The 17,493-nt window shown below is 43.6% G+C and overlaps 1 protein-coding gene across 1 annotated transcript in view; it reads left to right on the forward strand.

Annotated features, from left to right (window-relative positions):
- The window catches only part of sli (slit guidance ligand), a 545,686-nt gene that overhangs the window by 430,827 nt on the left and 97,366 nt on the right, over positions 1-17,493 (forward strand). The window contains 1 exon segment of the mRNA XM_080286150.1: positions 1,937-2,106. Within this exon segment, the coding sequence (XP_080142276.1) occupies positions 1,937-2,106 (170 nt within the window).

Here is a 17,493-nt window from a genome sequence, read left to right on the forward strand (position 1 = left end):
TTACCATCTTACATAGTTTTTCTAATGCTCATTTGCATCTTCAGATCAGTGTCTGTTCAGAATTTCAGTGTTTTTTCATTTGGTTCTTTATATCAAAAACATTTGATGAACCAGCACGGTATGTGTCACACAATTTCCACTCAGGAGCACCACAGTCCACTTTGTCAACAGTTTGACTTTGTCATGCTTTCTGTTTTTGTTTTTAGCATAATAAAAATGTGTTACTGCATTAAATCCTCCCAAACAGCTGTTAATACACTGTTCAGACAAGACAGATAAGTGAAACTATACACGAAAATACGGGCGGCCAGTGCATTAGGTCACCAGGTAGCTACATATTCATTACTGTTTTAACAACATGCGTCATTGCAGCTGGCTTCTGCATGCAACAAGCCCTGAAATGTAATAATGCTTTATGCACTCCATGCTAACATATAAAGTGTCCCAGTAGATACCAGTGATGGAAGTAAGCTTTTGATTTCACTGAGTAAAATCTCAGTTATCCATCATTGCAATATCTGGCCAAAAAGTTATCCATTGTTGCAATATCTGGCCCAAAGCAGTATCCGGTGCTGCTGGCTCATCTGTATTAAAGCAGTATCTGGCAAAATTATGCAACATCTGGCACCAAAATGGGACATAACTGTCAGTTTTATGCAATAGCCGACGTTGAGGCATACCAACTGGCTCGTAAGTGGTGGCCAGCCAGCATTGTATTACTGCACTGTATCATTATTTTATTGTATTTTATGCATAATTTTAATCTTTTACTTATGGGAAAGTTTTTAAGATGAGGGTCAAGATGGATAGTAACACAATATCCAGCTCGATGCTGAATGTTAAGGCGATTGGGGGTACTGTGCAATATCCAGTGTTTTATGTTATTCATTGTAGGGTGTGGCTGAATTCCAATGGATAATTGAGAGTTTACTGTAGTATTAATTCAGAATAAACTGAAGTGCTAATTAGTATTTAAGGGTAAACTTAACAAAAAGAATGAGAAATTTTGTGGGAAATACCATTCTCACAAGAACGGAAACTGATGGTTAGGAAAGGTCAGTTGTGAGAATTTCATATTCACAGACAAAATACATTGATAACGATGCCAGCTGTCAAAGCTAGTTAGGAGAAATGCGAGAGGAAAGAGTTGGCTGGTCACATTGAGAGTAGTGGAATTGGTGTAACATAGCTGATCCAGTCCCTTCAGTCTTTTCAGGGGTTAATGTTCGGGTATTCAGCATTAAGGGAGTGTAAACTTGTGGGCCCTGAACCAAATAACATTTATTTCCCTTTATTGCTTTATTTGGTTATTGAGGGGTTTCGTCATTGTGGTAGCTTGGTGAATCATTTGACAGCGAGCAAGGAGATATGACTATATTGTAATAAACTGATGTTTGCAATTGACATCACCATTTGCATCTTTCTTAGAAGCCATAGCTAGGGTTAAGTGTAAGTAAAATAAGCTAACAGTCACAAAATGCTGAGATTACCACCAAGATATACAGTGTAAGCAATGCAAGTCAGCACACACTACACTCAAGATCATCTGTTGCTGCCCAGTAAACTAGTCTGGCAGGCAGGAATTTCAAGTACCTCTCATAATTTTGTCTGAATTAAACAAGGTGTCGGATCCTCTGATGCCAGAAAATTGGTGATGTACCAGCATATGCTTACATCCAGTTGAGCACTGGGACTTTTTTTTTTTTTTTTTTTTTTTTTCATCTCTTGACAGTTTTATTCAGCTTAGGATAGATTCTTTAAACTGGAGGAGTTAGATGTAGACTAAATAAAACCCTTCAGTACAGTAGAGAGTCCTTTCCTAACCTATGTAAAATCTTATGGTAGCCACAACAGCAAACAGATTCATTGGGTAATAGAGTAATTGGTTGTAGGTTCAGCACAGTCTGCTGAAAGAATAACCTTGTGTGTCTTGCAGGCGACTACTGTGAACGCAAAATCCCCTTCTGCAGTAAGGAATTCAACCCATGCAAGAATGGTGCTACATGTGTTGACCACTCCACCCACTTCGAGTGCCAGTGTCTTCTGGGTTTTGCTGGCCAAAACTGCACTGAGAATGTGAATGACTGTGCTAACCATCTCTGTCAGGTAAAGCACATCAGTTCTCAATAGAGAAATAATATAGGGTTGTCCACAAATTATATTTACAACTTTAAAAGCATGTTAAAGTTTCTAAATTAAAATAACTTCACGGCCCGAACAGGGTGGTACTCCCGAGGGGATTAGGAATGCTGGTGATAGGGAGAGCTGGAGCTCCTGTTTCACTAGCTATCTAACCATCCCCCTTTGCTGACCTTTTCAGTGTGACAGTAACATGGAGAGTAGACCAGCATACTCTCCCAAACATTTCCTTTAACTATCTTATGCACTACACCACATGCACCTTACATTTCACACAACGTATCCCACTACGTTACAGGGGTTGGCGCCAGGGCCAGAAAACTTTGCCCCTGCTACCTATTGGCGGACTTCTGGGGGGAGGCATGACGGTGGTTCCGCCGGCATAGATCATGGGTCCAGGGGTAGATGGGGCTCGGGCCTGTGCTAGAGGGTGCAGGGCATTGCGGTTCCCATGCTGCCGCTTCTGCCCAATAGAGAGGGGCCCGAACCGGGGAGTAGTGCCCCAGGAGGTTGCCCTATCAGTGGGTGTATAATGGCGGGATAGTTGCAGTGCCAAGGCGCGCTTGGAGGGTGTCCCTGAAGCTGTCCTGGCAGGGTGCCCCGAGGCCACTACCACAGCCACTGGTAAGCTGGTGGGCTAGGGGCCCCAGATCCATTGCCTGGACCTGGGACTGTGCAGTGGGTGGGGCCTGTGGTATGTCTTTCTCCCATTATTAATCCTGACTATGACAGAACACAAGAATAAGTTTCAAAGCAAACCTGAGGACAGTAAATCACCCAGGGGGATGAGGGTGGGTTCATGGAATGTGGGAAGTTTGAGGGGAAGAGCGGGGGAAGTCGTTGGGGCATTCAGTAGGAGGTGGGTGGATGTGGCATGTTTGCAGGAAGTCCAGTACAGGGGTGGATCAGCCATAAAGATTGTTGGGAGGGACTGTTGCTATAAGTTGTTTTGGCAGGGGGGGACAGACGGCTATGGGGATGTTGGTGTGATGGTTGCAGAGAAATGGATGTAATATGTTATGATTGTTATAAGCAATGGTGGGCAGTGCAAACGAAGAAGGACCTTGCGCAAGCGCAAAGCACAATCCACAGTTCACTACCTTGCGCAAGTGCAAATGCACAATCTAACAAATATTTAGCTTGCGCAATGTCGCAAAGTGCAAGCGCAAACCATTTGCATATACTTTTGGGAATTACTGAAAAATATTGAGATATTTAAATAAAACAGCATACCTACTTACTTACTTTTATTTATTTATTTTTTTTTGTATTATTTGTAATTTGCGCAAGTGGACAATCTAATATTTAGCTTGTGCAATGACACAAAGCGCTAGCACAAATCATTTGCATATATTTGTGGGAATTACTGTAAAATATATATTGGTATAATTAAATAAATTACTAAATTAGCAACCTGCCCACCACCTGCGGTGACTGAGGTACAGTAGGTCATTGTCCGGGAAAAACAGCCTATATTTACCAAGGCATTGGCAAAGATCACGTGATTACTGTATCATCAACTCTCTCTCTCTCTCTCTCTCTCTCTCTCTCTCTCTCCGACAGAGGAGGGAGGGAATGGAGAATAAGAGAGAGAGGAGGGAAGGAATGGAGAATAAGAGTGAGAAGAGGGACGAAGTTTATGCCTTATCTCCTCACTCAAAGGGACGCTCCTTTGCCATTCCCGTATTTATTCTCTCTCTCTCTCTCTCTCTCTCTCTCTCTCTCTCTCAGAATAATGCTCTTTATCTCTCTCTCTCTTGTCTTGTCAAGACAGTTAATTTAATAATTCAGTATAGATATACAATAGCGTATGTAATTCATCACAAAAAATAAAAAATCATGAAAACAGAGTATTTAAATCAAATATTCACAGCCTAATAAATTATTAGGCTGTGGATATTTGATTTAAATAATATGTTTTAATGGTTTTTGTAAGGAATTGCATATGCTAATCTTAATAAATAATGTATATTTATAATTATTTACTAATAATAATAATTTAAAAAATATTAAAAATACACTCTGTTAAAGCATATTAAGAAATGCTACTACCCCCTTCCCTCCCGCCTCCCCCCACCAACCCACCCTCGCGACCTGCCCCAGCCTCCCCCATCCATTGTCCAGCCATCCGGGAAGCTCCCAAGACCACGTGTCCCCTGGAAGACCACATGTCCCTTGGATTGCGCCTTGCACAATCCACAGGGCAGGTGCGCAAGCGCAAATTTAGTTGTGCAAGTGCAACTAAGTTTTCGCTTGCGCACCTGCGTTTTCATGTGCGCAAGCACAAAATTGCGCTTGGTCTCGTGCAGTGCGCAATGCGCAAACGATATCACCGGAGCGCAAGGGTACACAATTGTGCTTTGCGCAAGTGTTTGCGCACCTGCCCAGCACTGGTTATAAGAGTAAGCGATAGGATATTGGTAGTGAAAATTCTGTTTGGTAGAAAGATAGCTGCAGTTATATCGGCATATGTTCCACAGGCAGGATTGGATGAAGCAGAGAAAGATAGATTTGGGGATGATTTAATACATGTAGTAGGTGGTATGCGGGATGATGAGATAGTGGTTTTGGGAGGGGACTTAAATGGTCATGTAGGTGAAGCAGCACAAGGTTATGAAGGAGTACATGGGGGATGTGCATATGATATAAGGAATGCAGAAGTGGAAAGGATACTCGAGTTTGGGGAGGCAACGGACATGATTGTATGCAACACATATTTTAGGAAAAGAGAAAGTTAATTACGTATGAGTCTGGGGGAAATAGCATTCAGATAGATTATTTTCTGGTTAGGAGGGCTGATAGGAGGTTAGTGAGGGATGTTAAAGTCATAGAAAGTGAGGAGTATGTGCAGCAGCACAAACTATTGATTTGTGATATGGTGTTTAAAGAGCGAGTGATGAAAAGAGGACTTACGTACCTAGGAGGAAAGTATGGAAGCTGAAAAACCAAGTAGTAAGGGATGCCTTCTATAGCGAGATGAGGAGATTGGTGGCTGAACAGGGAGCCATAGACAGAGGCGTTAATGAACAGTACAGAGCCCTCAAGAACAACTTCTTGAGAGTTACTGATGTAACATGCGGTTGGACAGGAGGACCACCAAGACATAAAGTAACTTGGTGGTGGGATGAGGGTGTAGAAGCTGCAGTTAGGGAGAAAAGAAGGCTTTTCCGGGAATGGAAGAAGAGTGGTAGCAAGGAGGAATACTTGGCTGCCAAGCATAGGGCTAGAAGAGAGGTATACAGGGCAAAGTCTGAGTCACAGAGGCTTTTACTTGATAACCTGAATCATGGGGAAAGGAAAAATATGATATTTAAGGTGGCAAATCAGATGAAGAGGGATAATCGGGATATTATAGGTGAGCAGTGTGTGACAAATGATGAAGGAAGGGTAGTGGTGAACAGTGAGGATATTATAGCCGGCTGTTGAATGTGGAGTTTGACTGGGACAGGGAAGGTTTGGAGCCAGCAGATCCAGTGTTTGGCCCTTGGCCTTTGATTGATGCTGCTACTGTGAGTGAGGCAACAGGCAGGATGAAGGTGGGGAAGGCAGCAGGTGTGTCTGGGTTGACTGCTGAAATGTTGAAGGCCTCAGGAGATATAGGGGTGAGGTTAGTCACTGACCTGATAAATATGATTATTTATGAGTGTTTTGTCCCAGATGATTGGCTGAAGAGTGTAATTGTAAATGTGTATAAAGGGAAGGGTGATGCCCTGGAAAGAGGAAATTATAGAGGTATAAAGCTTTTAGATCAGATAATGAAGGTAATGGAGAGAATTTTAGAAGGTATGATTAGAGAAAGAGTGAATATTGATGAGATGCAGTTTGGGTTTATGCCTGGTAGGGGGACCACTGGTGCCATATGCATTGTTCGACAGCTTCAGGAAAAATATATTGGTAGGAGAAGGGATCTGTATTTTGTTTTTGTTGATTTGGAAAAGGCCTTTGACAGAGTCCCTAGAGAGGTGGTGAAGTGGGCAATGAGAGAAGGGATCTGTATTTTGTTTTTGTTGATTTGGAAAAGGCCTTTGACAGAGTCCCTAGAGAGGTGGTGAAGTGGGCAATGAGAAAGCTTGGCTTGGAGGAGTGGCTGGTTAGGGTGGTTATGGCTGTGTATGTGGGTGCTCACACCCAGGTAAGAGTGAATGGAGATTTGAGTGATGAGTTTTCCGTGAATGTTGGTGTGCATCAGGGGTCAGTTTTGAGTCCCATATTGTTTATCATGGTACTTGAAGCCCTCTCACGTGACTTTAGAAACGGACTCCTGTGGGAGATGTTGTATGCTGATGATTTGGTGTTGATTGCAGAGAACGAAAGGGAGACGGAGGAAAGGTTTAGGAAGTGGAGAGGTGGTATGAGGCACAAGGGCTTAAGGGTAAATGCAGATAAAACAAAAGTGATGATATCTAGGGTTGGTGGCGGTACTGTCAAAGACGAGGGAGAGTGGCCATGTGCAGTTTGCCACAAGGGCGTGGGAAGTAATTCTGTCTTGTGCAGTGTTTGTGATAAATGGGTGCACAAGAGATGTAGTGGTATCAGAGGTAGACTGCGAGATAATATTGATTTTATGTGTATGGTGAGTCGGGGAGAGCAGGTGGAGATTGTCAGGCATGAAAGGATTGAACTTGCTGGTGAATCTCTTGAGTGTGTGGAAGAGTTTTGTTATTTGGGAGACATGTTGTGTGCTGGAGGTCGGGCTGGAGCTAGCTCTGTGGCTAAGGTGAGAAGTGGCTGGAAGAAGTTCAGGGAGCTCTTGCCTCTTATGACATTGAGAGGGCTCTCCCTACATGCCAAGGGGTCTATGTATGCAGCATGTGTTAGGAGTGTAATGCTGTATGGTAGTGAGACCTGGGCAGTAAAGGAGGAGGATATTCGCTGGCTCAGACGTACAGAAATGACAATGATTAGGTGGATGTGTAGTGTGTCCCTGCATGCAAGGTCCTGGGGGGCTGGGTTTACGATGGAAGAGTTGAGAGGTAGGATGGGACTGGAGTGTGTTGGTGTTGTGATGAGGAGAGGTAGATTGAGATGGTTTGGACATGTGGAGAGGATGGTGGATGATAACTGGGTGAGGAAGGTGAGAAGTGTTAACCCCTTAAACGCGGATCGTCGCGTTTGCGACGCTCGGAGAAAAGGACATAACGGCGGATCGTCGTGTTTGCGATTCTAGTAAATTTTGAATAACCGCGGGCAAGCAGGCTCCAGCTGGTATTGTCTATCAGTACCGCCACCCTTTAGCTACTTTTAGCACACTTGACCTTTGTACTACTGACCTCGGTTGTTGCCAAGTATCATTTTTTTTTACCCACCCACGCACCGCTGCCCGGCCCTTCCTCGTCGTGCGATATGGCAGCGCGCGGACAGCTCAGACGTGTCAATCTGCGCCTTCCTCTCGCAAGCACTTTATGCTAATTGGAAACGCTTGTTTCCCAGTTGTCACACTAGCATTTTTTCCCGCGGTTTGCCCCTGTTTAGCGTCAGTTTACCAGAATCTTTGAAGGTGACACCATGTCTAACTCAAGCTCTTCCGAGTCTGTGCCTTCCAGCCCTCCGAAAAAGGGCTTTGTGACCTCCACCCCATACAAACCCTTACTAGGAACTGCTAAGGGCCTTAGTGACTTGGCTATAGGGATTGAATTGTTGAAAGCGTCAATGGATTATGGTAGTGACGTCTGTGTGTTATCGAGCCTTGCCGAGTTAGACACTCTATCGAGTGCTGAGTCTGAGGTGCCTGAAGTGACAATTCCTGTGCCCAGCACCTCAACAGGCAAGGCTCCAGTGAAAAGGGGTCTAGTGTATGGAAAGGGGGCCAAGAGGAGACGAAGTGGTGACCCCGCTTCCCAGCCATTGTCTTCCTCAGACCGGCCATTGTCCCCTACACCAGGTCACGCCGCCGCCATACCGCCACTCACTCCCAGCCCCATTCTCTCGTCGTCATCTTCAGCTGTACTTTCTCCGGAGTCATCTGAGTCTCCTTCACCACCTCGGAAGGGAAGTAAGCAGTCTTGTTTATGTAGAGGTTTCCGTAGGCCCCGTGACCGTGCTAGTAGGAGTAGAAAAGTGTCACCTAGTGTTAGAGTTAGTGGTAAGGTTACTCGCACTAGGCAACTCACCACTCAGGCCACTGCGAGTGACCTTGAACCTTCTCGTTATCTCTCCACCACCACCACACCGACACGACCTAGCACAGCCTCTGCCACACGGCCTGCCTCACCGCCTGCCTCACCCACTGCCACACAGCCTGCCTCACCCCCCGCCGCCCCCACCACCTCCCAGCCTAGGCAGGGCACTCTGGATGCCTTCGTGTGGTCTGAGGGCTCAGATTTTGTGCCAGAAGATCTGCCCTTTGATGCCAGTGGGTGTGGGATACAGGCTGACTTCCCTGTCCCAGAGGATGGTGAATGTCTAGACTACCTGTTGGCCTTCCTTGATAACGAAGTCATGGAGCAGATATGTACCGAGACGAACAGGTACGAAGGGCAATCTGCTGCAGTTCGTGAAGGTGAAGCTGCAATGCCATCCACGTCGCGGATGGCAGCATGGGTTCCTGTAACGATCAGGGAACTATTTGTATTCATCGGCTTGATGCTTCTTATGCCACATAACTGGAAGCACAAGCTCGAGGAATACTGGAGTGCTGACGATCTTTGCCCCACACCCATCTTCAACAAATACATGAGTCGTGATCGTTTCAGGCAACTCATGACTTACCTTCACTTTGCGAACAACGATGAGCCTTCCCAAACTGACCCCATATGGAAAGTGAGTGGAATCCTGAACCTGATCAAGGACAAGTTTATGACGTTCCTTCGGCCCTTCAAGAAAGTTGTCATTGACGAGTCCTTGGTTTTGTTCAGGGGCCGTCTTCGGTTCGTGCAGTATATTCCTAGCAAATGCCACCGCTTTGGAATAAAGTTTTTCGTGCTGTGCGACTGCAAGACGGGGTTCATCCTAGACTTCGTTATCTACACCGCCAGCAATGTGGACTTGGACAAGACTGACCCCCTTGGATTCTCTGGTTCTGTGGTGAAAGTGCTTTTGGAAAAGTACTTTGGCGGGAATCATGTCCTGTATACGGACAATTATTATACAGCTCCCAAACTCGCCAAGTACCTTTCAGAACACGGCATCGGATCCTGTGGCACTCTCCGTAGCAATAGGGCACACTACCCTGCTTTCCCCGAGGCTGAAGGATCAAAGCGGGGAGACGTGCACCTGAAAAAATCTGACAAAATGCTGGCGATCAGGTGGCACGATAAGAGAATCGTCAATGTGCTCACCACAGTTCACAAGGGGGAAATGCAAGCCACAGGGAAGGTCGACAGAAGGACTGGTGATCCTGTGATGAAGCCTGATGCTGTGATTGACTACAACGTCAATATGCGGCTGGTGGACAAGTTTGATATGATGATTGGAGAGATAGACTGCCTGAGGAGGAACCGTCGCTGGTACAGGAAGGTGTTCTTGCACTTGCTTGATATGTGCATGCTGAACGCCTTCATCCTGTATAAGATCAAGAACAGGAAGCCAGCAAACTACTCTCTCCGGCGTTTTTCTAAGACTTGTGTGTACCAGCTGCTTCAGCGTTTTGGGCAGGTACTGCCATCAGGTCCCAGGCGCCACTCACACACACCTCCAGACCGCCTACAGTGCCAGGACTACCTTCAGCGACACCGCCTGGAGCCACTGCCTAGCACTGCCAAGAGGGGAAAAGCATTCAGGAGGTGTCATGTGTGCAGCCACACTACCAGGCAAGACAGAACATTCAGGCACACCTCCTTGCAGTGCAAAGAGTGCAAAATTCCCCTCTGCGCTTACCCGTGTTTCTTTGACTACCACAGCCCGACTAGATATTGAAAATAAGGGTAAGAATCTTGAAAATAATACTGAGAGTGACAGTGATACTAGTGTTTAGTTTTCTTTTACGTACTGACAGTGACAGTCTGATGAGTGTAAATTAGTGTATGTAGTTGTAAAAGCACTGACAGTGACAGTGATTTCAGTGTAAATAATTGTACATAGTAATAATATAAGTATTGAGAGTGACAGTCACTCCAGTGTAAGAAGTTGAAAGCATATGTTTCTATTATATGTTCTGACAGCGACAGTTTGGTGTGTAGAAAATATTATTTTTATAACAAATGACAGTGACACTGATGAATAAGGCACAAAACTGACAGCTAGAGTGAAAGTGAGCGATAGAAATGAAGTGCAAGTGGCTGACAGGAGCGAAAATAAAGTGCCTGCCGTAAGGCAGAATAAAATCGCGCCGCGGTGGTCTTTCTCATTCCCGCTTCACAATACTGGCAGTGACAGTGATTTTTAGGGCCGTAATAGTGCCAAGCGAGCCTTTGCGAAGTACTATGAAGGAAAATAATGTAGTATACGTGTTTTTAGCTGTGAAAAGGGAAATGTGTGTTCAGTGACGGGAAGATCGCCGCCGCGCTGCATGTCGGCCATACGCTCCGTTCATTGTAGCCTTATTTTCAGTGCTTATTGTACAAATACGGATTCCAAACTACCTGTACGTTGTTGTATAAAGTGTACTGTGACAGATTGAGGCTGTGGTAGAGGGGAAACCGGGTTGCTGGAGGTGTGAAAGTGAAGACTTTGTTACCCAACTTTGCAAGTCTTCACAAGTCCTTTGGTAGTCCACGAAGGCTCAACACCTGTCTCAGGAGAAAGCTGAATGTAAGTACTATATGCCATAAAAATTTTAATGTTCTAGGGTTAATCTCTGATTTTTGGCAAATATTTTCCCACAGGTACTCAGACCCCGCTACAACCCCGCCACACGGGGGGGATCGGCCGTACACGGCCGCGTTTAAGGGGTTAATATTGAATGTGGTGTTATGAGGGGTAGACCGAGAAAGACATGGGACGAGGTCATTAAGTGTGACCTCAGGGTTAAGGGACTGAACAGGGAGGCTGCAATGGATAGTGCAGCGTGGAAAGCCGCCATTAGGTGACCAAGGCTGACGCATGCAAGCATGTTGGAGCCTTTAAAAATGAAATGAAAATGAAACGAGGTTCCTGCATATAAAAGTATATACCTGTATATATATATATATATATATATATATATATATTTACACTATATATATATATATATATATATATATATATATATATATATATATATATTATATGTATATATATATATATATATATATATATATATATATATATATCTCTCTCTCTCTCTCTCTGTCTATAGATATATCTATCTATCTAACTATCTATCTATCTATCTATATATATATATATATATATATATATATATATATATATATATATATATATATATATATATATATATATATATATATATATATATATATATATATATATATATATATATATATATATATATATATATATATATATATATATATATATATATATATATATACAGTATATATATATATATATATATATATATATATATATATATATATATATATATATATATATATATATATATATATATATATATATATATATATATATATATATAAAAATATATATATATATATATATATATATATATATATATATATATATATATATATATATATACAGTAAAAATATATATATATATATATATATATATATATATAGTAAAAATATATATATATATATATATATATATATATATATATATATATATATATATATATATATATATATATATATATATATATATATATATATATATATATATATATATATATATATATATATATATATATATATATATATATATATATATATATATATATACACAGTAGAACCTCTTTGGTCCGGACCCCTTTAATCCGGATTTCTGTTAATTCGGACAAAATTTAAAAATAATAAGCTCCAAAAATATGTTGAAAGTAATTCTAAAGTCATTTTCAGTATCGGTGCGGAAAGCAATCGCCATTTGTTTAGTCTCGGATCACGCTAGGTCGCAACATGGGCGCCTGTTTAAACACACGCTAGCATTCGTTCCATCAACTAGTTCACCAGTCATTTATATTTTTATGCTGTATTTCAAAAGTTAATCCTCCTTACCATGCCCCTTAATGCAAGTGTAGCTTCTGCAATAAATAAAGGTGTTAAAAGGAGGAGTTTGCTTACACAAAAATGGGTCAGAATATTCTGCAGTGTTTAGTGATTACTGTAGGTAATTTTTTTTGTACTTAAATGTGCTTTACTTGTACATCAAACATTAGCTTCTTGCCCATATGGGCATTATCAATATGCCAAAGATGACAATGTATTTTTTGCCTACATAAGTTTTATTTTTGTTCCAAATATTACAGTTAATTAATTAATTAATTTTTTTGCCTACACGGGCCTTAGTCACTTAGTACAATTTAAAATGTAGGCTAGTTTCTTGTCATGGCCTTACCTGTAAATTATGCAATACAAAACTATCGTACATGATTAGTTTGGTTATTTTAGTATCCTTTCATCTTTTGCAGTTACGTAGGGTTGACATATGCCACATATGTTAATAATTAACAAACATACCATATGTAGATAGCTTTTGGTATGAACTGGAGATTACCCTGATGATCCGGACAATCTGCTAATTCGGACAACCCTTTCCCCCAGATAGTCCAAATGAGAGAGGTTCTACTGTGTATATATATCTATATATATATATATATATATATATATATATATATATATATATATATACTGTAATACAGTAATCACTCCAATATCCGACATAATAGAGCCATAGGCAGGTCCGGATAGTGGTCCTGTCCAGATATTGGGCCCCAGCTTATGGACTTGTACTTATGGACCCTAACTCAGAGAAACACCTATACAACTCCCTCTGGACATGCATAGTACCTACTTAAGACCCAAATCACACCAATAAGGCACATAAATGACTGAAATAAATGCAAAAGAAACATAAAATGAGGGTTTAGAAGTAGGTTCATACAATAATAAACATTCTGGTGACTGGCTCCTGGACTGGTACTTATGGACCCTAACCTAGCCTAACTCAGAAAAACACCTTCCTACTGCACATGCATAGCTCCTAACACCCTATTCAAACCAATAAAGGACATTAAAGAGTGAAATGAGGTAAGTATAGTATGGAAGAAAGTACAGTATGAAACATTCTGCCTACGTACAGCAAGTCCATGGCCACCTCGATGAATAACTGCCTCCTCTCGGACTCTGACAGTAAGAAGGATTTCCTGAAGCACTTGCAGTACACTGTTCCTGAAGTCTTGCACTGAACTTAGTCAATCGCACACAGAAGTCCGTTCTCTTCACAGTGAGCACTCTTGTCTAACTAATGCTCCATTGTAACTTACTAAGTGTTGCACTTTAACTTTTGCCATTCTTCTAATAATTTTCCAAAACCAAAACAAACAAGTCTATTTACGTTAAATTTTATTTCAATTGAGTCCTTTCTTTCACAACTGTAAATCCTTAACACAACACACTGTTTTTTTCACTGCACAACACTCTAATTTCCCATGTGGTCTAGTGGAGAAGTTCTTGCTGTTTATTCACTGTCAGAGTCTGAGAGTATCACTGGCAGGTGACTTAGGGGTGCATCGCTGGGTCGTGGTGATGGCGTACCCACTGCAGACGACTCTGAAGACAGCCGCAAACTCACGTCGAGCGGTGACTCCACCGTGGCTGATGTGCTGGGCTGTGGCTCGGAGCATGGGGGCCTGTCTTGGGGAGGCAATGGAGTGGAGCCAGGGCTGGGCACAGCTGGGGTCACGGGCCTGAAAAAACTGTCAATCGTTGATTGACACAATGACCGACGATTCTGACGATTGATGATGCGCTGCCTGAAAGCACGCACTTCCTCCACGAGTCCCACGGGCCCCATCTCCCTGTCGCAGTCCGGGTGTTCCAGGTAGTCTAGGACAAACTCTAGATGTTCCCGGAGTGCGCTTAGCTTGGGGATGGCTGGAGTAGTGTCCTGCTGAGAGGAGTCCGCATCATCGTCGCCTTCCTTGTCGGAATCTTCAAGTTCAGTACTGACACCTGCAACTGAAGACGCGATCTCGATATCAGACAACGTCTGATACCCAGGATCATCCTCGTCGTCATCCAACCACTCACGAACATCGTCCACATCAACATTGTCGCCATGCGTATGTAGCCATGCATGGAAGTCATCCACGTCAGACCCTAGAAAATCTTACTCCACATCCGTTCCGAGAAGCAGATGAGACCAACCATTTTCCAGAGTCTCCACAGGGACTTCCTTCCATGCACTAGCCCAGTTGTACAGCGCAGACTTGATGTTGTAACGGCGAAGGTTTTCCAAAGTCCACTTGCCTCGTGTGTCCCGGCCCTCCCTGCGCTCGTCCTCATCCTCGAGAACAACCATCACCTTGTCCAGGACCTTCCGACGGTATAGGCGCTTTGTTGCCACGATCACTCCTCGGTCCATTGGTTGGATGAGAGCAGTCGTATTAGGTGGCAGAAACATGCACCTAATCCGGCCATTTTCAGCAACCAAATCCTTGTCGCACGGGTGGGCAGGTGCATTGTCGAGGAGAAGGAGGACCTTTACCTGGTCATGCGGGATTCCCAGTGTCTTCGTCTGGTAATGGATGACCTCCTTGATGAAGTGGCGGTGGAACCAGTCTTTGAAGATCACAGCTGTAAACCATGCCTTCAAAGAATGGTACCAGACGACAGGAAGGACATCCATCACCCCACAAAGACACCGAGGCTGCTTTGCGCGGCCAACAACAACGGGCTTAAGCCGGTGCATGCCGTTAGCATTGGCACAACACAAAGCAGATATCCGTTCCTTGGAGAGCTTGCAGCCAGGTACACGCTTCTCCGTCTCCTCGGCTAGAGTGTTCGTTGGCAGCGAGCGATAGAATAGGCCAGTTTCGTCCGCGTTGTAGACTTGACCGAGAGTGAGGCCCTCCCTGTCGATCAAGCCCTTCACCTTGTGCCGAAACTCGTCAACTCCATCCTCGTTAGCGTCCAATGCTTCGCCATGAGCTTTACGGTTGGTAAGGCCATGCCGTAACTTGAACGCAAAGAGCCAACCCTCGGATGCCTTGAAGTCTAGGGCGTCGTGAAGCCTTGCGAACTTCTCAGCAGCAGCCTTCAGCTCCGTTCCACGTACCATCACACCAGCAGCACGTTGTTGTCGATACCAAATCAACGTAGATCGGTCGATTTCTGCAAACTTGGGGGTAAACATCACCTTCCTCTCCACGTTGCATTTGCTTCTCGACGAAAAGTCAGCCGTGTACTGCACGAGTTTGTCTCGGGATCTCTTAATATCGAACAAAGTAGACCGGGCCAGGTTAAACTCGCGGAGAATGCGGGAAGAAGACCACCCTGCATCTACTTTCTCCAATATCTCCCGTTTCTTCTCCAGAGTCAACACCACTCTCTTCCTTTTCTCAGGTGGCGGGGCCATCATCACACACACTAAGAGGAGGCCCGAGAGCAGCAGGAGTGCCTGCACCAGGTAAGGCACCACCACAAAAGCAATCACGTGGGCAGCCATAACGATGGGTGTGCACTCGCGGTGAGAGACAGGCGGAAAGTGGAGAGGATGCAGCGGCGCTCTATTGGACATCGGAGGAATGACGCGCCACAACAATGCTTTCCCGCGCCGCGCGCGGCAAGTTCAAATTATGGGCGGGAATTTTTTTTGGGGGGGGGGGGGCAGACCATTTTGGGAATATTGGATCCTGGGACGATTATGTCCGGTTAGTGGGGATGTTCGGATATTGGGCGTCCGGATATTAGAGTGATTACATATATATATACTGTATATAGAAATCCCTATACTATTTAGACGCCTACTTTCCGGATACCCCACTTACCGGACATTGTGGGCCTGGACCTTCGGAACTAAAAAATGGCCAAAAAAAAGGAAAAAATCCCCCCCAAATCCGATTTTTTCCCTACCCGTAATTTGAAATTGCTGCGCGGCGCCAAACAGCTGTTTACACCACGGCCCCTTCACCCCTTCCTTCCTCCCCCCTCCCCTGTCAGGGTTGCCATTTCGTATTTTTCATTACCAAATGTGGACCAATTTGGTAATGAATCAGAAAAATGCATTACCAAACGGATTTTTCACATGTATGAGGATACACAGGATGGAGATGGTGGATTGTCTGCTGTCTCTGATTAATCTGCTAGCCCACATAGCATGAAAATAATCAATATGCTGTTAATTATAAGGAGAGTGATTACATTTATTTTCACTTGTATATATAATTAGTGAAGAATAAATGGTAGCTTTATGAATTTGGTAAGGAAAAGTTAAATTTGGTAATGAAAATTGAGGAGTTTGGTAATGTGGCCAAGCTTCGATCTGGCAACCCTGCTCCTCCCTGATGACCAGTTACTGCGATCACGAGTAGAAGCTTATTGCAATGGATGATGCACGTGCTCGTTTTTTGTGAATAACAGTGAATAAACTGCAATACCACGCCACTAGACCACACAGGAATTTACAGTGTTGTGCAGTGTTAAGAAATTAGAAATTAGAGTGCAGAGGATTAACTGTGGAGTGCAAACTGGTGGTTGAAACTGGTGTGGTGCAGTTAACAATTTGCAGTGTTAAACAATTTTAACTCACAGTGCAAATAATTACTGTAAGTGCAGCACAACACTGGATTACTGTATGTGCTTCAAGAGCATTTTCACCACTGCTAAAGCCTTAGAGAAGGCGGCCACAGACGTGCTGTAAGTGCCCTGGCTGAGGTACAGTCACTTCTAATTCCTCATTCTTTGGTTTCTTTTCATTTATTTTATGCTTTATGTCCATTATTGGTTTGAATAGGGTCTTAAATAGGTTTAAATAGGTGCTATGCATGTCCAGTAGGGAGTTATTTGGGTGGCATTCAAAGTTAGGCTGGGTTAGGGTCCTTAAGTACCAGTCCAGGAGCCAGGGCCCTACTTTCCGGGCGGGACCACTTTCCCAACATGCCTTTGGCTCTATTATATTGGATAGTGGAGGGATTACTGTCTATATATATACTGTATATATATATATATATATATATTATATGGAGCCTCTCTGGTACAGTGGTAGAGTGTGCATTTTCGTACACTGAAGAACGATGGTTCGCGCCCCGCCAGGGTAATAAACTTTGGGAGCGTTCTTCAGGCCATGTACTGCATTGGCGGACACAAGGGGTGCTGTGGTTGAACCAGTGTCACATACTATAAAGTATGCTTGCACCCAGTCGGCTTGTGTGGACCGATTACACTGGTTCACAGACTACACACACATCCAAAGCCACTCCAATGCTACAGTTACACGTACAAGCACTTCTTACCCTACTTACACTCTCTATTAGACAGCCTTAACTACATGGTAGAGATACATTGGCTGTATCGTCC

This window comes from Coenobita brevimanus, chromosome 110 (assembly GCF_032717465.1).
Source record: "Coenobita brevimanus isolate Jiangsu-jjx chromosome 110, ASM3271746v2, whole genome shotgun sequence".
Lineage (NCBI taxonomy): Eukaryota > Metazoa > Arthropoda > Malacostraca > Decapoda > Coenobitidae > Coenobita > Coenobita brevimanus.